The sequence below is a fragment of the Oncorhynchus nerka genome, linkage group LG18 (assembly GCF_034236695.1).
Source record: "Oncorhynchus nerka isolate Pitt River linkage group LG18, Oner_Uvic_2.0, whole genome shotgun sequence".
Classification (NCBI taxonomy): Eukaryota; Metazoa; Chordata; class Actinopteri; order Salmoniformes; family Salmonidae; genus Oncorhynchus; species Oncorhynchus nerka.
This window is the reverse complement of record NC_088413.1, coordinates 55,109,081-55,131,524: the sequence shown is the minus strand read 5'-3', so window position 1 is coordinate 55,131,524 and position 22,444 is coordinate 55,109,081. Positions and strand designations below refer to the sequence as shown.

General features: G+C 43.2%; 1 protein-coding gene across 1 annotated transcript; it reads right to left on the bottom strand.

The window, feature by feature from the left end:
• Positions 1–1,173: 1,173 nt before the first annotated feature.
• Positions 1,174–21,357, bottom strand: LOC115146136 (exocyst complex component 3-like protein 4). Its single transcript, XM_029687975.2, is given in 17 exon segments — positions 1,174–2,104; positions 2,982–3,100; positions 3,306–3,458; positions 4,509–4,631; positions 4,929–5,052; positions 6,365–6,463; positions 6,679–6,779; positions 6,921–7,049; positions 7,210–7,327; positions 7,449–8,076; positions 8,335–8,404; positions 8,406–8,548; positions 8,751–8,879; positions 11,856–12,065; positions 12,535–12,663; positions 13,134–13,474; positions 21,249–21,357. Coding segments are annotated over 16 exon segments (2,823 nt in total). The 5' UTR covers positions 13,459–13,474; positions 21,249–21,357; the 3' UTR covers positions 1,174–1,881.
• Positions 21,358–22,444: the final 1,087 nt, after the last annotated feature.

The window sequence follows — 22,444 nt, the reverse complement described above, 5'->3', positions numbered from 1 at the left end:
AATGGGTCTTCCAAATGGACAATGACCCCAAGCATACTTCCAAAGTTGTGGCAAAATTGCTTAAGGACAACAAAGTCAAGGTATTGGAGTGGCCACCACAAAGCCCTGACCTCAATCCTATAGAACATTTGTGGGCTGAACTGAAAAAGCATGTGCGAGCAAGGAGGCCTACAAACCTGACTCAATTACAGGAGGAATGGTCCAAAATTCACCAAACTTATTGTGGGAAGCTTGTGGAAGGCTACCCAAAATGTTTGACCCCAGTTAAACAATTTAAAGGCAATGCTACCAAATAGTAATAAGTGTATGTAAACTTCTAACCCACTGGGAATGTGATGAAAGAAATAAAAGCTGAAATAAATCACTCTACTATTATTCTAACATTTCACATTCTTAAAATAAAGTGGTGATCCTAACTGACCTAAGACAGGGAATTTTTGCTAGGATTAAATGTCAGTTATTATGAAAACTTGAGTTTAAATGTATTTGGCTAAGGTGTATGCAAACTTCCGACAATTTGATTGGATCCCTTGGGGCAGGACGGGGTGACCCAGCTATATTGTGTGCAAGTAAAAAGAGCTCTACAGAACTATTAGGCCTATGATATGAATTATATGGAGGGTATACTGTTATGTGTAGGTGTACGTGTGTTTTCATTCAACTTTTGTTTTCCAAAGCTTTTCCTTGAGACAAAAAAAAAGGTGGGAAGGATGTTGTGTTGGGGAGAGTTGAGTTATTGAATAGACTGGTGGGGGTCGGGCATGTAGGCGGCTTGGGTCGGCTGGGTGGTCTGCCTGAAATTTGATATAGAGGATGTCTTAAAGAAAATCAAACGTTTTAAACGTTGTTTATTTGTTAGGCTATTAGTTAAAAGGTGCAACACAACATTGATTATTGAATTATCATGGATCTAGTTCAGTCTTATCAATCACTTAAACATATTTAATAATCTCTTATCTAGCTTGATGACTGTGGGCATTTTTGCTTACTTTTTGTTGTTCTAAAGAGAGATGGCTAGAAGTGCCATGGGTCATATTAGATTGTGTAGAAATGCAGGAAATGTGCTTTAGATGCCCCCCAAAATGGGAGAACCCCCAGACCCCCTGTCAAATTATGTCTCCCTCTGCAAATATCACTGCTGGGTGATTCAAAAAGTCATAGTCAATCGATCAATACTATAATAACTCTTAGACAAATGAGTATTTATTTATTTACAATATGTAGAATCTATGAGAATAGAAAGGTTCAGAAGTTTTGTGAAACATCACAGCACAGTTCAAAAATATGGCAAATGAAATGGTGTTCAATATATGGCAAAACTGGATGGTGTTCAGAGATCGATGAGAAGGGTTGAGTGGAGCTGAAGGATGGGACTAAAAACAAAAAGAGAACTATTGTAAAATATAATGTGTCCATAAAATGTATATAGCATGTATAAGCTGGAAGTAGAAGCCTAAGTGTTGTTGTCCAATAGTTTATGCCAATTAGGAGAGGGATGGTAGGGTTAGGGGAAAATAATCAAGGAAAATATATATATATTTTAATAGACATATTTACAAATAAAGATATCGGGGATTGGAAATGCAGACAATTACATTGAGGGAAGCCACAATCTGCTATATTAAAGCTGTTCTTTCATTTAGCAAATCAGCCCCATTATTATTTGTGTCCTAAGCTTCTTTTTGCGACAGTGGGCTGTAGTAACAATACATGATAGGAAACAAACGAGGTGTCTTAAAGCATCCCTTTGATTACATGAATCATTATTCTCAGTTTGATTTGTGCGAGGTGATCCTACTTGTGATACAGTATGTTATTTTTCTCAGACAGTTTGGTTAGGTTATCATCTCTGTCGTAGGCTCCTGTATCTAGGTCCGTTTATTAGCTGTCTGGGAGGAGGAAGCAGAATAACGGAATGTCAGCCAGACAGTCTGTATTGGTGACAGTGACCTGCATATCACTGAAGAGGGCTCTTCTATTATCTCCCATGTTCCCTGCGGTTCCCAGTTCCCTCTTCAGCTCAGTGAGACGCTGCAGGATCACCTGTCTCTCCCTGCCCCGCATCAAGCCCCTGAAGTACAGCACAGCCGACAGGTGCTTCTTACTGCAGACCGAGACAAAAAATTAAGTGAATCTTGATATATAGTTTACTAAAGTTCAAATCAACAAATGACATGTCAGAGAGGTTAACAAAAACCCAGACCAGGACAATGTTCTGGGATAGTACAGCACAACATACAAGGGGTCATGCCTCATCGGGGAACACCCCCCCCCACTGTCAACCCTGCTTTGTAGTCAATTCAATGGGCTTTTTTCACATGGGAAACATTGCCAAATCAAGTGAAATAGATAATAAACAAAAGTGAAATAAACAAAAAATGAACAGTAAACATTACACTCACAAATGTTTCAAAGCAATAAAGACTTTCCAAATGTCATTATGGACAGTGTTACAAATAGGGAAAATAAACATAAATATGGGTTGTATTTACAATGCTTAACTGGTTGCCCTTTTCTTGTTGCAACTTGTCACAAATCTTGCTGCTGTTATGGCACATTGTGGTATTTCACCCAATGGATATGGGAGTTGTTCAAAATTTGATTTGTTTTCGAAATCTTTGTGGGTCTGTGTAATCTGAGGGTAAGTATCACTCACCAGGCTCAGGCGGGTCTTGCCCCTATGTACATCATGCATTTACTGCTCTCAGGAATCAACAATGCTTTCTGCTCCCTCTCAATCTGCTACAGTCAACATGCTTCCCCTGTCTGATGAACACTGCTAACCACTGACCTACTTTATCTTCCACTGCTGTTCCCTCTTCACAGCAACAGGGCCATAACAGAGTCAGAGTAGAATTCATGATGTTTTTTTAAACTTGCTCTTTTTCTGTCATTTATACTGTGCATATTACACCGGTATACTCTGTTGATTACCAAAGTCAACAGATACAAGATGACCACAGGAAGATGCATGGTATTACCTGATGTCTGGGTAGTCAGCAACTAAAAGTTTCAGGTGGTTCTTTATGTTCCTCTTGTTTGTTTCCCCAATGATGTTACTCAGGTGGTCTCCTACTGGGTGGAGCCAGTCATGGGTTGTCTTATAGAAGAGGAAAGTATGTGTGTCTTGTAGTCTTGAATGGTTATAACAAGTAATTTGTTTATGACAGCCTTTCTGAATATACAAAGTAACATTCCTCAAAACACAAAAGACATAACGATGAAACAAATCGATGTACTGTAGTATTCTACATTTTAAACAATGTTGAATGAGTGTGAATGTAAATTGAAGAAGTGTTAGCTACCATTTCCTCAAAAAGATCCTTGAGTTTATCCCACTGCGCCCTCATCTTGGTGGCGGCTTTGTCATGCTTCCTGTTCTTACAGGAGTAGTTGTTTTTCATCAGCTGGGAGACATACTCTTTCACCACGTAGTAGTGCAAGCAGCTCAAAAAGGTCTGATGCAGAGGAACACAGGGGCAAGAGAAAATAATTAAAAAGAGAAATGAAAGTCTGCTGTTTTCACGGTTTACATTCTCTTTCACATGACTGACATCATCCTAATCAACTAAGTGACATCCATCCTCCTCTCCCTTTTACTGCTTTCACCGACAGTTGACCGACATTTCCACATCAACTCAAGAAGCTACTTTAATCCATTTTCCATTCTATGCATGGTCACCTTCCAGCAACAGACTCTTTAGGAAAGAGAATAGCAGGGTCTCTCCAGCCATACTTAAGCACTGCGCTGACCAGCTCTCCCGTTTTCACGGACATATTCAAACAGTCACTAGATCAATGCACTGTTCCTGTCTGAATGACTACAGACCTGTAGCACTCACCTTGGTCATCATGAAAACCAATGAGTGTCTGGTAGGTGAATGCACCAATTTGTAAGTCGCTCTGGATAAGAGCGTCTGCTAAATTACTTAAATGTAATGTAAATGATGGTACGGTTCCATCTCACAAACATCAATGATGCTTTCCTCGACGCACTGCAGTTTGCCTACAGAGCTAACTGGTCTGTGGATGATGCTGTCAACATGGGCCTACACTACATCCTCAAACATCTGGAGAACCCAAAGACATATGCAAGGATACTGTTTGTGGACATTAGTTCTGCATTCAATACCATCATCCCAGAACTGCTACAAGACAAACTCTCCCAGCTGAATGTGTCCAGCTCCATCTGTCATTGGATCACTGAATTCCTGAACTCCCGCAAGTGGAAGGACATCACAATGGTCACCAAGAAGGAACACCAGCGGATGTACTACTTGCGGCAGCTGAAAAAACTGCTAATTATTTTATAGCTCTATGCTCACTCTACCTAGTTGTATTATATAATGTATGTAAACTTTGTTTAAACTCCGGTGTCTGTATTCTGTCTCTAAATGTTGTCTATCACTAGCAGCACCATATCACCAAGTAAAATTCTGAGTATTTGCTTAATTGAGTGTTATATCCTTCATTTAAAACAATATGAACAGCACTTCCCGATTCCTTACCTGTACATATGGAGGTCTCATTTGTGAACAGCGATGGGTCAGCTTCTCTGTCCTGCTATACAGCTGTTGGAAGTCCTCATCTGTGGAGAGCCACTTCCTCGTCATCATTCTCCTGAGGTAGGGCTGGAAGAAACGCATATTAACCCACCCATTCCCTCACTCATTTTTTTGTTTGTTTGATCACCCATCTATAACATTGACAGCAGGAGCAATTGAGAGCTTAGTTTAAAAGCCTTTACAAAAACATGTGCAAGGAGGAAATCAGTAGGCTACCAAACTAAGTAACTTCCAGGTCACCCGAGACAAGTAGCAAAGACAGATCTCAATCACCTCAACACACTCTGATCAACTCAGGCTATCAGGGCATTTGTAGAATGAGGACAAGGTCAAAGGTCAATCAAAATTCCCTCCCTAACCTACCCTAACATCATTTTTAAACTGATCCTCCAGGCTCTGGACCAGTCTATGGACCAGGCCATCCACCTCTCTGCTGAGATGGTCCACCGGTGTTGGGCAGCTCTCCCTGTAGCCCTCCATATGCTCCCTAGGGGAAGAGAAAGAGGGAAATGAAAGAGGTCAGGTCGTCATTCATACACACCTATGTTCAATTCATCAGAACACTGTGAAGGGGGAATGGCGTGAGGGTTTCAACAGGGGTTGTCAGAATTATGTTTTGTTTGTGTAACTATGTGATGTTTCTTGTGAAACTGGGGGGTTTTCAGAGTCTGTTTGGAAACATTTGTGACAGATGGATTTGGTAATCTGGGGAAGAAGGGCTATGCTGTCTTGATAGAGCTGCGTGATGAGATTATCTAAAAAAACATTATGCCAATAGTAGAAAATATGGCTAAACAGTATAAAGTTATATCTGGTCATCTGAGTGTCCTGTCTCCTTGAACATGAATAACTAAATCTGCAGGAGAGAATTCTGACTTTTTCTGCCCATTTCTAATACTATGTTCCTCTTTTTTGACTGACATAGACATGCTGTGGATTAATTCAGTGGCATTACCAGCTCTTTGAGCATGGAGAGAGGTCTTTCTCTTTCTACAGCTTAAACCCCTAGGCAGTTACTTTGTGCAGCTTCGTTTCCCCGAAACCACGTGGTGTTTCTCTCTTTAGACTGGCAGTGATATACTTCAGAAATACCTGGAAACAGCTTTGCTCTTCAATACACTTTCACTTGTACAATAATATGATATAGTGTGCCACTGAGCCTGCATGTTAGTGTGTTTGAGTTGGTTTGTAAGATACTGTACATATTTATCCATAATTCAACATGACTTGTGTATTTTTTATGTTTATCTTGAACAGCATCTTGCAGGCAGGCTAAATTACCATATTTTGGTTCCACAGAAAATGCACATGAAATAACTGCTCTCTTATAGTTGTTCAAATCGTCCCAGTTTTCCATCACACTTCTGTTGCATAAGTGGCAACTTCAAATCAGACATAGTGAAGTTAAACTTGTACCTAAATGCATGACATTTATACCACTAAAAAATGGTTGCAAACAAAAAATGTGCATCAAATCACTGAGATAGTATTAAACTAATTGTTACGGACACTGTTCTTCTGATCCAAGAATTCTGTTCTTAGGTCAACCTTTTAGGCAGCAGTCAAATGTTTCGTTTATTCACACCTTCCTTTGGTGAATGTACCCCAAAGTGTCTGGCAAGCTGAACTGACTGCCTAGCAACTGTTGTCCAGGACATTCTAGTCTACATTGTGGGTGGCGGAAAGGGAAAGGGGGAAACGTAGTCATTTGTCCAACTGAATGTATTCAACTGAAATGTCTCTTCCGCATTCAGGGGTAGTGTTGTTTACCGGATGTAGTGAAGAGGAGTCAGACTTACATAAGAGCTGTAAAGCTGTTGATGTAGGTTATCTGATAGTCAGCCCAAAGCGAAGCGTTTTCCACACTGTTACAGCAGTACCTTAATTTAGTCTCAAATCTATGGAGATGGTGAGATAAAACATATATAAGGCATGGGGTTATTAACAAGCAAATGAGAAGGCCCGGTTTTGTTTTTCCAGTGAATAATGGTTAGGATAGAGATAGAAAAAGCAGACTCAAATCAAATCACATTTTATTGGTCACATACACATGATTAGCAGATGTTATTGCGAGTGTAGCGAAATGCTGTTGCAGGTCTGTTGCAGAGCATACCGTTTGGGAAACTGCTGTAACTCTTCTAGGCAGGAACAGACTACTCTCATCTCCAGGTTCACATCAATCTTCTTGGAGTTAACAGCATTGCTCTTAACTTTCTACAAAGAAAGCAACATCAGTTTCAACTCTTACAAAGTTGTAGCCTGTCACTACAATCAAAATGTAACTAAGTAGGCAATGTTGCCCTCTAATGGAGATATGACAGTATTGCAACATGTGAAATCATGACAAAACAATACCGTCCAAATATCCATGTGTATGTCAGAGTTCAAGAAGTGTTCATCATCGGTCTCTGGTGCCTGTTTCTTTATCCAAATGTCCTCATTTTCAAGCTCTAATATTTTATCCAGCGAAGCTCTCATGTCCTCCTGGAAAAGACATGGAAAGCAAAAGAATAATAAAAGGCTAAAGGACTGATGAGCAAAATATAACAAAAAGTTTTGTAAACTCTTCTAGTGTACCTGCTTTCAATCTGAATTCCTCCTAAACATCTTTCCATCTGTCTCTTAGGAGTGTTCGATCCCTTACCTTAGCCCGCATGCAGTACTTCCCCTTGAGCTGGTCCAGGAAGCCCTCCTCCAGTGAGAGGCCTGTTTTCTCAGCCTCCATCTCTGGTCTCAATGAAGGACTGCTCATTATCTTCTCACTGTTCAACAGGGATGGTGTCTCTCAGATACAATAATACTCACCATTTTGAGTCTTAGAAAACATTTTGTTTATATACACTGTAATTCTTAGTCAAGACAATGACTTTTAGTCTTCCTCACCTCTCATAGTGATTGATGATCCAGTCCAGCAGGGCGTAGTAGTCCTTCAGATCTGTCACCTGCTGCTGAAGCGTGTTCAGGTGCTGGCTGACAGCACCATGGTAACAGCTCATGTAGGTGCTGAACACGTTGAAGCTGGGTGGGTAAGAGCCCTGCAGCTCTCTCTTCACCTTCTCCAAGTCTTCTACGATGGCCTTGCCCAGCAGACCCAGGTGGATAGCCAGCCAGGAGGCATTCTGCTCAGGCCTGTCCAGAGGAACTCTCTTCAACGTTGCCTCGACCCCCTCGCTCACAGCCTCCCTCCAGGCACCCCGCCAGTCCCCTAGCCCAACCACGCCCCCAGGCTCTGCCTCCCTCTTCTCCTCCTCCTGGATGACGCGGGCCACATGCATCAGGAGCTCCTTGTTGAGGGAGGGAAGGCTGTTGGAGTTGCGCACTATCTCCTTCACCTTTTCCTGCATGGCTCTGTAAAGGATGCTCAGGTCCTTCTCCTTCTTTGCCAGCTCCATGGGGGAGGCCTCCTCCGTGCACTCATCCCTCTCCCGCTGGAACTCCTGGCGTAGGGAGAGGAGGTTCAGGTGGGCCTCCTCCAGCACCTCAGTCTTAATCAGCTCGTTGATCTGCATCACTGGAAATCAAGAGCAGACAGAGTGAAGGCCTTAGTGCATAGAGAGACGACTTTGTTATCCGTCTGTGGAAGTTCAGGCTGTTTTACCTAATACACACATACTGCACACACAAGCGTAGTGATTTACATCACAGATAAGATCTCTTGTGATCTCTGTTGCTAAAACAAAGAAAGATGGACGAGACAAATCAAACTGAGAGAGAAAGAGAGTGTGAGTGAGAAAGAGGGGGAGCGAGGGGGGGGGGGGGTGAGCCTCACCTGAGAGGGGTGTGAGGGGTATCTCTGGGAGTATGTATGACTCTTTGATCTCTACGCTCTCCTCCCCCCGCTCTCTTCTCCTCCACTGTGATCTCAGTGACAGACTGGAGCTGCTCCTGTTTGAGGGTCTTGTCCTTCTTATTCCCCGCAAGTCGAAAACTCCGTCGAATGGAAGCCCCCTTCTTCAGAAGAGAGTCCCCAATGGTTGATGGGTCTATAGATGGCCAATACAGAGATCAGATTATGAAGACCTTAAAAAGACTCAGGATATCGCAACGGAGCTCTATAGAATTCTGTCAGTCAAAAATATATATTTGTGCTCATCTTTGAACAGCATTTATGCCTACTGCAAACAGCCTCTAAAAACATCCATTGACAAAAACAAGTTATGGTTGGTTGGGTAAACAGTGGTGTACCTAAGTGTGTTCTGGAGTGTTTTTTCTGGGATGATGGTGAATCTTCTGCAATCTCTCCTCCCTCCTTTATTTGGAAGAACCCAACCGGACTCTTCAGGGGAGAGCCCACAGGAGACCCAGCACTCATACCTGAGTGAGAGAGAGAGAGTTGCTGCCCAACTAGCATCTAATGCCATGAGAATCATTTGTTTCTTAGAGCTTGGTGAGAGCATGGTTGTCCTATGGTTATTTTACATACAACCTACCCACAATGATCTGGGAAGGGTGCAGGACAGCCAGGTAGCACATAACATTCTGAAAACCATATGTTTCTTAGGTGGAAATTTCAGCATAACGTTTCCTACAGGTTCCTACATGGTTCTACTTAAAATCATGTTCTCAGAACATTAACAAAACTTTCCATAAAACCACAAGAAAACACTAGTAACGTTCAAAGAATGCTACTTAAAAACATATACATTCCACTCTCAGCTTCAACAAAACTCTCTCTATCCTCTATCTTGTTAAGTGTGTTTAAGTGTTCCACTAATTGGCCACACCTGATCTTAATGAGTGCTTGTTTCCTTTGAAATGGGGTCTGTTTGAATAGAGTAAAATGAACAGTTTTACATGAGTTAAAAAAATGACACGCTAGCTCCATCCTGGTGGAGCAGATGACTAATTCCTTGGATAGAAGACAGAAGATCAGAGGTTAGAATCTCACTGACGCCATGCCACAATAAATAAGAAATGTTTTTGCATGATTAATGCCGAAGCAAATTAATTTCTGTGTGTCCCATCTGTGCTTGGAGTTCAAAACAGTTAACCCAAATTAATCTAGCAGTACTATTAACAGTATTACTGAAACATGTTCTCAGAACAATTTTTAAAGGTGCACTATGCAGATTTCACTGCCATTTTCTGGCAAAAATTAGTGGGGCAAAAAAGTATTTAGTCAGCCACCAATTGTGCAAGTTCTCCCACTTAAAAAGATGAGAGAGGCCTGTAATTTTCATCATAGGTACACTTCAACTATGACAGACAAAATGAGAAGAAAAAAAATCCAGAAAATCACATTGTAGGATTTTTAATGAATTTATTTGCGAATTATGGTGGAAAATAAGTATTTGGTCACCTACAAACAAGCAGGATTTCTGGCTCTCACAGACCTGTAACTTCTTCTTTAAGAGGCTCCTCTGTCCTCCACTCGTTACCTGTATTAATGGCACCTGTTTGAACTTGTTATCAGTATAAAAGACACCTGTCCACAACCTCAAACAGTCACACTCCAAACTCCACTATGGCCAAGACCAAAGAGCCACCAGAGAAAATTGTAGACCTACACCAGGCTGGGAAGACTGAATCTGCAATAGGTAAGCAGCTTGGTTTGAAGAAGTCAACTGTGGGAGCAATTATTAGGAAATGGAAGACATACAAGACCACTGATAATCTCCCTCGATCTGGGGCTAGATTTCACCCCGTGGGGTCAAAATGATCACAAGAACGGTGAGCAAAAATCTCAGAACCACACGGGGGGACCTAGTCAATGACCTGCAGAGAGCTGGGACCAAAGTAACAAAGCCTACCATCAGTAACACACTATGCCGCCAGGGACTCAAATCCTGCAGTGCCAGACGTGTCCCCCTGCTTAAGCCAGTACATGTCCAGGCCCATCTGAAGTTTGCTAGAGAGAATTTGGATGATCCAGAAGAAGATTGGGAGAATGTCATATGGTCAGATGAAACCAAAATATAACTTTTTGGTAAAAACTCTACTCGTCGTGTTTGGAGGACAAAGAATGCTGAGTTGCATCCAAAGAACACCATACCTACTGTGAAGCATGGGGGTGGAAACATCATGCTTTGGGGCTGTTTTTCTGCAAAGGGACCAGGACGACTGATCCGTGTAAAGGAAAGAATGAATGGGGCCATGTATCATGAGATTTCGAGTGAAAACCTCCTTCCATCAGCAAGGGCATTGAAGATGAAACGTGGCTGGGTCTTTCAGCATGACAATGATCCCAAACACACCGCCCGGGCAACGAAGGAGTGGCTTCCTAAGAAGCATTTCAAGGTCCTGGAGTGGCCTAGCCAGTCTCCAGATCTCAACCCCCATAGAAAATCTTTGGAGGGAGTTGAAAGTACGTGTTGCCCAGCAACAGCCCCAAAACATCACTGCTCTAGAGGAGATCTGCATGGACGAATGGGCCAAAATACCAGCAACAGTGTGTGAAAACCTTGTGAAGACTTACAGAAAACGTTTGACCTCTGTCATTGCCAACAAAGGGTATATAACAAAGTATTGAGATAAGTATTTGGTCAATAACAAAAGTTTATTTTCCACCATAATTTGCAAATAAATTCATTAAAATCCTACAATGTGATTTTCTGGATTTTTTTTCTCATTTTGTCTGTCATAGTTGAAGTGTACCTATGATGAAAATTACAGGCCTCTCTCATATTTTTAAGTGGGAGAAATGGCACAATTGGGGGCTGACTAAATACTTTTTTTGCCCCACTGTATAATAGTTTGCCTACTTTCAGTTAATGTGACAAAACAAGCAAGTATAGTGTAGAGAATCATTATACCATCTAAATCCCTAGAAAATCTTGCATTTAAATATTCCGCTGGTGTACAAAACCAAAACGAAAAGACAAAAATGAAATTTAAGAAAGGGAAGCATAGAAATAGTGCACATAGACCAGATCTACCGCTTCTTAGACTTGCTTTCAATGAGAATGCCAGATCTATAACGCACGTTTCTATGTGAATTTGGTTGGGTCGCCCAAAAAGTTACATATTGTCGTTTTAATTCCCTTCAAATAACCTATAATTTATGTTCTCGGAACGTTAATAAAAACCTCCCAGGAAAACTTTCAGGGAACCATTGTAAAATGTTCTAATAACCTTCCTGCACCCTAAAAATGTACATTCCAAGAACAGTCGAAATTATCACTTCCGTTCTCAGAACATAAAAAAAAAAGTTTTACCGGTTAGGAAACGTATCGCTTTTTTTGAAGAATCAATGGAAAAATCATACATTCCCACAACTTCCAAGTAACCAAATGTTCTAGCTGGGTGATCTCTGACTTTGATATTGAAAGAGAGAGACAGACAGAGCCTTACCTGAGGGTGGTATGAGGGGTATCTCTGGGAGTATGTATGACTCATTGATCTCTTCTTTCTTCTTCTCCCTCTTCTCCTCCACTGTGATCTCAGTGACAGACTGGAGCGGCTCCTGTTTGAGGGTCTTGTCCTTCTTATTCCCCACAAGTCGCAAACTCCGTCGAATGGAAGCCCCCTTCTTCAGAAGAGAGTCCCCAATGGTTGATGGGTCTATAGATGGCCAATATAGAAGACAGATTGACAGTGGTTCCCAAACTTAATCTTATCAAACAAAATAATAACATTTATCTTCAAATAGATATACGAATACAACCTTTTAGTGTCAACTAAGGACCTCTTACACTATTGGAACGTACTTTCATGTCATTATTATGTGTTGGAACAGCCTGCGGGACCTAACATGTTGTAAATATGAACATACATCGTTAACTAGGGGAATATAATTTTCCCAAATGGGGTCCTCTGTATTTTCTGGTGTCAATTTGGGGTCATGTGCAGTAAAGGTTTAGGAACGCCTGTATTACAGAAGGGTATCCCAACAAAGCTCTCTAGAATTCTCTCAGTGAAAGATATGAATTTGTGCTTGTCTTTGAACAGCATCTATGCCTAGTGCAAACAGCCTTTAAAAACAACCATTGACAAGAACAAGTTCTGGTCGGTTGGGTTAACAGCAGTGTACCTGAGTGTGTTCTGGAGTGTTTTTTCTGGGATGGTGGTGAATCTTCTGCACCCTCTTCTCCCTCCTTCCTTTGAAAAAACTCACCTGGACTCCTCAGGGGAGAGGCCACAGGAGACCCAGCACTCAAACCTGAGAGAGAGAGAGTTGCTGATCTCTTTGACAATGAATACCGGTAGAAATGTAACTACTTTTTCAGTGTAATAGTGGAAAGTCGTACAGTCACACACACGCACAAACAGAAAAATATACTACGTTGGCAACTGGTTAAGCAGCTTCTGTCAGATTTGTTATTGTACGAAGGTTAGATATGTTAGTGTATATCCTGCTTGGTTGGGAGCTGTTTTCTGAGTAAGATAGGAATGTAAGTTATTGAGTAATGAGGAAAACCCCCTGCTCAGTCTGGCCTATGTCAGGCTGAAAATAAATAAATACAAGTTCCCAATACAGTGCATAGGAGAGTCCTTCCTGTAATTTATACTGTCATCCTATGTCTCCTGAGACTTCCTCTTCCCATGACCTTGGGAAGCCATTTCTTGACTAAAGAGGATATTTCATAACTCACTTAATTTGACAGAGGGATAAACCCGAGTAAAACTTACTTGGTGAGTGAGTGGGCGGCAGCTGATGGGTCAGAGATGTCACTTCAGGGTCAATACTGTCCCCCCCCTGGTCTGAATAGGGTCTGTCCTTTGACCCTTTGCTGTTTGAGGCCAGAGGACTCCTCTCTCCAACCCGCTTCATGCTCTCCCTGAATTGCTTCATCATCCCCAGTTTCTTCTCCTTCACCGGGCCATCGGGTTGGATCTTCCCATTCCTCTCCATGGTGGATTTGAGGGAGGATCCGTCCTCTAGACCCTGAGCTTCTTTGACCTCCTCCATGTCCCCAGGTTCCCCAATCTCTGCCATCTGATCACCGCTTGCCATTGAATGTCCCTGGTTACTAAAATAAAAATGTAGGGGAAAGATAAATGTCTCTAAAAAATTAATCTCTTGAGTCAGGTAAGGCCGTGTCTGTGGAATGTGTTGTTAAAAGTGCCTGTAGCTTTTGGTGACTGTCTCAGCAGTCAGCAGGAACAGCTTCTGTTTACAGACAACATGCTATTTTCTCTTGAAGGTAAGAGGGACAGGGACAGTATAACGTGTACACTGGGAGTCGGGAAGCAGTGACAGGGAGTGAATAATTTAATTAATAAATGAACATGGAACAAAACAAGAAACCTGAGCAGTGTACAGACATGGGCCACAAACAGAGGAACAGGAACAGAAACAATAACGCCTCGGGAAAGAACCAAAGGGAGTGACATATATAGGGAAGGTCATCAGGCATGTGAGTGAGTCCAGGTGAGTCTGATGAGGCGCTGATGCTCGTAATGCAGGTGACAGGTGTGCGTAATAATGAGCAGCCTGACTACCTCGAATGCCGGAGAGGGAGTGTATGTGACAGTACCCCCTCCCCGATGTGCGGCTCTAGCCGCAGGACGCTGACCAGAAGGACGGCCCCGAGGACAAGGAGCGGGCCGGTTGCTTCTTCTGAGGCACGGGAGCCTGCCGACCTGGCTGAGGAGTTGGAGACTGCCGAGCCAACCGCATCTTGTAAACCTGATGAAACGGCTGAGGCATGGAAACCGGTCGAGCCAGCTGAGGCATCCCCGGTTGCGGCACCCGGACCCGACGTCACCCACACTCACACAAAAAAAAATGTAAATCCCTGATGCTCCACTTTGGTGAGGTGTTACTCTCTAACGTGTACGATGGGAGGAGTCGGGAAGCAAATACAGAGAGTGAATAATTTAATAAATAAATGAACATGGAACAAAACAAGAAACACAAGCAGTGTACAGACATGGAACACAAACAGAGTCACAGGAACAGGAACAGAAACAATAATGCCTAGGGAAAGAACCAAAGGGAGTGACATACACTATTTTTCAAAAGTTTGGGGTTCTTGTCTTTGAAAGAAAAGCACCTTTTTTTTGTCCATTAAAATAACATCAAATTGATCAGAAATACAGTGTAGACATTGTTAATGTTGTAAAAGACTACTGTAGCTGGAAATGGCTGATTTTATATGGAATATCTACATAGGCGTACCGAGGCCCATTATCAGCAACCATCACTCCCGTGTTCCAATGGCACGTTGTGTTAGCTAATCCAAGTTTATCATTTAAAAAAGATAATTGATCATTAGAAACCATTTTGAAATTATGTTAGCACAGCTGAAAACTGTTGTTCTGATTAAAGAAGCAATAAAACTGGCCTTCTTTAGACTAGTTGAGTATCTGGAGCATCAGCATTTGTGGGTTCGATTACAGGCTCAAAATGGTCAGAAACAAGGAACTTTCTTCTGAAACTCGTCAGTCTATTCTTGTTCTGAGAAATGAAGGCTATTCCATGTGAGAACTTGCTAAGAAACTGAAGATCTCGTACAACAATGTGTACTACTCCCTTCACAGAACAGCGCAAACTGGCTCTAGCCAGAATAGAAAGAGGAGTAGGAGGCCCCGGTGCACAACTGAGTAAGAGGACAAGTACAAGTACAAGTAGAGGTACAGGTACAGCCTCACACTCCTCTTTCTATTCTGGTTAGAGGCAATTTGCGCTGTTCTGTGAAGGGAGTAGTACACAGCGTTGCCAAGAAACTGAATATCTCGTATAATTTCTCGTATTGAATAGCCTTAATTTTTCCGAAAGAGAATGGACTGACGAGTTTGTATTTCTATTTATTATGGATCCCCATTAGCTGCTGCCAAAGCAGCAGACTCTTCCTGGGGTCCAGCAAAATTAAGGCAGTTTATACAATTTAAAAACATTACAATACATTCACAGATTTCACAACACACTGTGTGCCCTCAGGCCCCTACTTCACCACTACCACATATCTACACTACTAAATCCATGTGTATGTATAGTGCATATGTCAACGTGTGTGTGTGTGTGTGTATGCATGTGTCTGTGCCAATGTTTGTGTTGCTTCACAGTCCCCGCTGTTCCATGTTGTTTTTTAATATGTTTTTTAAAACTAAGTAGGGTGTATTATATTCGAATATGTCGCTAGGGCCAGGGACAAACAATTCACAAGTCACTGCTAAGAATGTATTTTTTATAAAAGAATGTCTTCAGTAGGGATTTAAAAAGGGGCACTGAATCTGCAAACCTGATCTCTTCTAACAGACCATTCCAAAGTCTAGGCACTCTAACGGCAATTTTAGACTTTGGAATGGTCAACAGTTATTTGCTAGAGGATCTCAGGCTGCGTCCCCACTCGTAAGAAGATAAAATATCTGAGATATAGGATAGGGCTAAACTGTGCCTTAAACATGATTAATACAAGTGAAAAATCTATTCTAAAAGTGATTGGTAGCCAGTGTCACGCCCTGACCTTAGTTATCGCTGTTTTCTTTATTATTTTGGTTAGGTCAGGGTGTGACAAGGGTGGTATGTGGGTTTTTGTATTGTCTAGGGTTTTTTGTATGTCTAGGAGTTTTTCTAGTCTAGGTGTTTATATATCTATGGTTGCCTGGATTGGTTCTCAATCAGAGGCAGCTGTTTATCGTTGTCTCTGATTGGGAACCATATTTAGGTAGCCATATTCCTTGGTTTATCTGTGGGTTATCGTCTATGTGTAGTTGCATGTCAGCACTCGTGTTAGCGTCACGGTTGTTTTGATGTTTTGTATAGTTTGTTAAGTGTTCTTCGTTTATTAAAAGAAGATGTATTCATATCACGCTGTGCCTTGATCTCCTCTATATGACGAACGTGACAGAATAACCCACCAAAAAAGGACCAAGCAGCGTGCCAAAGAGGAGTGGACATCGTGGACACGGGAGAAAGAAGAGTGGAGGACATCCTGCACCCTGGGAGGAGGTAATGGCAGGGGACAAGACCCTGCCATGGAAGCAGGTGGAGAAAGCACAGGAGGAACGGTGACGATATGAGGGTACACGACTAGCACGGACGCCCGAGAGGCAGCCACAATAAAAAAATGGGAGGAGGCACACGAGGAGATTGGCTGACTCAGGTAGGAGACCTGAGCCAACTCCTCGTGCTTACCGTGGGGAGCGTGTAACTGGTCAGACACTGTGTTATGCAGAAATGCACACGGTGTCTCCAGTGCGCTATTCTAACCCGGTGCATTCTATTCCAGCTCCTCGCATTGGTCGGGCTAGAATGGGCATCCAGCCAGGAAGGAGAGTGCCGGCTCAGCGCTCCTGGTCTCCAGTATACCTCCTTGGACCAGGATATCCTGCGCTGTCTCTGCGTACTGTGTCTCCGGTGAGTCTGCACAGCCCAGTGCGTCCTGTGCCAGTGCCCTGCATTTGCAGGGCGAAAATAAACATCCAGCCAGAACGGGTTGTGTCAGCTCTACACTCCAGACCTCCAGTACACCTCCACAGTCCAGTACGTCCTGTGCCTGCTCCCCGCACTCGCCCTGAGGTGTGTGTCCCCAGCCCGGTACCACCAGTTCCAGCACCACGCACCAGGCCTCCAGTGCGCTTCCAGGGTCCAGTACTCCCTGTTCCTGCTCCTCGCACTGAGGTGCGTGTCCCCAGCGCCGGCACCACACACCAGGCCTACAGTGAACCTCGCCAGTCCAGAGCGTCCGGCGACAGTACCCAGTCCAGAGCGTCAGGTGACAGTACCCAGTCCAGAGCGTCCGGCGACGGGCCACAGAACAGAAACCTCCAGCGACGGGCCACAGTCCGGAACCTCCCGCGACGGGCCACATTCCGGAACCTCCCGCGACGGGCCACAGACCGGAACCTCCCGCGACGGGTCACAGACCGGAACCTCCCGCGACGGGCCACAGACCGGAACCTCCCGCGACGGGCCACAGACCGGAACCTCCCGCGACGGGCCACAGACCGGAACCTCCCGCGACGGGCCACAGACCGGGGTCTCCCGCGACGGGCCACAGACCGGGGTCTCCCGCGACGGGCCACAGCCCTCAGTGTAAAGAAGGGGGGCGGCGTCCAGAACCTAAGCCGCCACCAAGGTTAGATGCCCACCCAGACCCTCCCATATAGGTTTAGGTTTGCGGCCCGGGAGTCCGCACCTTTGGGGGGGGTATTGTAATGACCTGACCTTAGTTATCGTTGTTTTCTTTATTATTTTGGTTAGGTCAGGGTGTGACGAGGGTGGTATGTGGGTTTTTGTGTTGTCTAGGGTTTTTTGTATGTCTAGGGGTTTTCCCTAGTCTAGGCGTTTATGTCTATGGTTGCCTGGATTGGTTCTCAATCAGAGGCAGCTGTTTATGTGCGATTGGGAACCATATTTACGTCGCCATATTCCTTGGTTTATCTGTGTGTTATTGTCTATGTGTAGTTGCATGTCAGCACTCGTTGTATTAGCTTCACATTAGTTTTGTTGTTTTGTATAGTTTGTTAAGTGTTCTTCGTTTATTAAAAGATTTATTCATGTCACGCTGCGCCTTGGTCTCCTTTATACGATGAACGTGACAGCCAGTGTAGAGAAGCTAAAATAGGTGTGACATGGTACATTTTCTGGTGCCTGTTAAAAGCCAAGCTGCAGCATTTTGAAATATATGTGTACGGAGTTATTTCTGACTAATAAATGTATATAAAGAGTTAACGTAAGCTAGGAGTGAGGAAATAAAATCATGATTAACTTTGTCCTGATCAGTGACTGAAATAAAATACTTTGTCTATATTTCTAAGATGATAAATGCAGGACTGGACAATCTTCTTTACATGCAACTCGAGATTTAGATTAGGGTCAAAGAAGACAAAGGTTTCTGGCCCTAGGCTTTACATTGGTGGACAAAGGACCAAGGTTATTCTCAGTCTGGGTTCTAGCAAGGTGAGGGACAAATAAAACAACCTGATTTCTTGTCATTGAGCTGGAAGAAGTTGTCAGACATCCAACATATGATATCAACAAGACACTTGTGAAGAGTAGCTACGCTAGCTTGATCACTGGATCTGATTGGTATATAAAGCTGTGTGTCATCCACATAGCAGTGAAACTGAATTTTGTGATCGCGAATGATGTCGTCAAGGGGACACATGTACAGGGAAAAAAGGATGGGGCTTAGAATTGACCCCTGAGGGACACCATAGTGAATAGTTGCTGGGGACGATACTCAACCACCCATGCTCACTGAGAAATGTAAGTTACATAAATATGACTGAACCAATCGAGGGCAATACCGTAGATTCCCACCCACCTCTCCAGCCGGTAGACAAGAATGTTATGATTGATAGTATCAAAGGCGGCACTGAGATCCAAAAGAACTAGGATAGAGCATTCACCGGCATCGGCAGCCAACAGAAGGTTATTACTGATGGATTCTGGGTTCTAACTCCTAAACTTGGGATAGGGTTAATTATCAGGTACCCTATTGAAATATTGAGCGCTTAGGTTTAGAGGGTCTACACCAGACGTGAATGGTTATCTGTAGGGGGAAAGTCTACGGTGGGTGCAATTAAGCTTGGAATGTACTGAGTGTAGGGGAAACGATCATATGTGGCAGGCATTGATAAGGGGAGAGAGTCATGAATTAGTGACGATGGGGGTCGAGGTCAGGTCAGGTCACGTTAAGGGAGAAGGAAAAGTTTATTACCCGTATCACTTAGTTTCCTGCCTAGCAATAAAGATGCAATGTTTAGCGAGAAGGAGGAGACTCCACCCAAAGTGGGGTACATATATCACCACTATTGTAAACATGTTTTGTCGATTCAGCTGTTCAATCCTTTGGGAAGAAAAAAACTTGGTTTAAGCTTTCAGTGTCCGTCTTGTTCTTACTCTAATAATTAGAACCTAACATTACTGACTTTCAATAAAGCAGTTTCCGTATTGTGAAGTGAGCGGAAACCTGACTGAAATTGTTCATACTCAAATAAGCCACCAATTGCTCGAAAACAACTTTCGCTCTTGCATCTTTAACCGCAACATTGTCATTTCTCATCAGATCCTTCATTATCTCATAGAATACTTGAAGTTCGCAGGCCTTCCATTTATGTTCAGCTTTTCTAAGTTCACTTTTTAAGGTACGAGTGTGGTCATTTAACCAAGGTCCCCCTAATTAATTTGCAGTGTTGGGGAAGCTACTCTGAAAATATAGTTTACCAAGCTACCAATTACTTCACACTGGAAGAAGTTAAGCTACACTAAAGCTTTCTTATTTTATTTAACCTTTATTTAACTAGGAAAGTCAGTTATGAACAAATTCTTCCCAGCTAGCAATGACGAACTGGCCCAGAAGCGGCCCTCTTCCGGGGGCCCAGAACTGATTGAATCAGCCCGGAATCGGGTGTCAGAATTGGCCCGGAATCAAAATGAATGACTGTACATCGGGCCGTTTCCGTCTACTCTACCGGAATTCAGTTGATTTTGCCGGCATCTTACCAGAATCCCCCCAGGAGCGGCCCAATGCAAATTTAAATAAATGTATACAAAATGACCCAATTTAGTAATTTTACCCCTTTTCGTCATATCCAATTGGTAGTTATAGTCTTGTCCTATCGCTGAAAATCCCGTACGGCCTCAGGAGAGGCGAAGGTCGAGAGCCGTGCGTCCTCCAAAACACAACCCCGCCAAGCAGCACTGCTTCTTGACACAATGCAAGCTTAACCCGGAAGCCAGCCGCACCAATGTGTCGAAGGAAACACAGTAAACCTGGCGACATGTCAGCGTGCATGTGCTTGGCCCACCACAGGAGTCGCAATAGCGCAAAAGGACAAGGACATCCGGGCCAGCCAAACCCCCCCTAAACCGGACGACTCTGGGCCAATTGTGTGACGCCTCATTGGTTTCCCGGTCGTGGCCAGCTGCGACACAGACGGGTATCGAACCAGCATCTGCAGCAACGCAGCTTGCACTGCGATACAGTGTCTTAGACCGCTGCGCCACTCGGGAGGACCCATCCACAAGTTGTTTTTTTTGATCACAGAAACAATGAGAAAATATGGAAAAATAAATAATAATGAAATGTTAATTATATAAAGCAGCCCTAGTAATAATCTGCCATGAAAACATAGCATGGTAGCAACACAACATGACACCAACATGGTAGCAACACAACATGACAGCAGCGCAAAACATGGTACAAACATTATTGGGCACAGACAAGAGCACAAAGGGCAAGAGGGTAGAAACAACAATACATCAAGGGAAACAGCCACAACTGTCAGTAAGAGTGTCAGTAAGAGTGTCCAAAGCTACAATTAAGAAAAATACAGCTTACTTAAATTAAGATACTTAGAAAAAGTAGTTAATTACATCCAAACTACTTCGTGAAAACTGACCAATTTAGTACAACTACCGCCAAGCTACTGCAAAATGTAATTACATTACTAGTTGAAATGTACAGTAGTTCACTACTCCCCAACACTGTTGATGAATAAACATCCTCCCCACTTAAGTTTCCATGAGAGAGACAGCTTATTTGTTGATAGCTGCAGTGACATGTTAAAACGTGCCTGTAAAAATGGAAAGAGACGCTTGGTATCTATTGAAGTATGTCTCTGCATAGCCTTATAGTACATTCGTCACCATTTTGAAGCATGCAGAGGCTAAAGAGTTGAATTGTATGACAAATGCCCCAATTTGCATGAAACCTAGTCTGTAAAAACAATCTGCCTCAGCAGAAACCTCTGCTCTTATTTTCTATAGGGGTAAGCATTACAGACATACAGATACATTTTTCTCATAATCATAAACCCTTTCAAATGTCAAAAGAATATAGCCTCACTCACCTGAGCAACACCTTTTACCGTCTGGAGCGGTGACTAGGCCTAACAATCTGGGGATTTCACTGCTTTCACTTTCATGTTCAACTCGACCAGTAGTGACAGGTAGCTACAGAGGTCTTGTGTAACCAACAATATCGCAGCAAAAATGCGGGCTCGAGACAACCTGCGCATGACAGAAGCAAAGATTAAACATTGTTAGAAAGTTAATCATTACATTACCATTAATATTTGTTGAAGCTAGGCCTAAATCCGTGGCAAAACAATTACACACGATATCGAACGACGATGCTTTTAAACCAGACTGAACTTTCATACAGGCTTAGTTTTGAGATATCACAAAGTGGAGTTCTACAGTAGACTAGATACGCTACAGGTCTATCTGTAAATAGCAAACAACTGCTCAGAAAAACAACTTTTGGATTATTTTTGAATGGTTGGTTATTGTGTGCTTGTTTGGCATTTACTGCATTGATTGCACCTGCCATAACACCTGCTAACATATTTTGATGGTGAAGTCATACTGAGACTATGGTCTCTTTTACAGATGAGCCCTGCATAAACACATCAAGCACTTAAAATATACAATACACAAAATTACAAAATGCATGATGATTTGGCTATACTTGCTGTGTCATGCCAATGCAGCTTTGATGGCTGATGCAGAGCTCTGACAACACTTCCTCTGACATCTTATCTTCCACGTACTACTCCATCTCCTCTACCAGAGGAGTGCCTCTGGGTACCACAGCAGTTATTCAAAAGCCTGGTGGGAGATTTTCATGAGGAGGCAGGGAGAGAGGATGAGAGAAGATGACTTCCTGCAGACAGTGGTAGAATAGAGGTTTGGAGGTCACAGGAGGTTGGTGAAACCTTAGTTGGAGAGGATGGGTGTCACACCAGCCTTCGCTTTGGCTCCCCCTCCTGTCCAGCTCAGGCTTTCAGCGTCGAACCTACTGCTGGAAAACGCCCTTTACTCTTCAGTCTCGCCGAAGAACGCATTTCCATTCCTACGGAGTCCAATGGCGGCGAGCTTTACACCACTCCAGCCGATGCTTGGCATTGCACATGGTTTTCTTAGGCTTGTATGCAGCTGCTCGGCCATGGAAACCTATTTCACGAATCTCCCGAAGGAACAGTTCTTGTGCTGACGTTGCTTTCAGAGGCAGTTTGGAACTCAGTAGTAAGTGTTGCTACCGAGG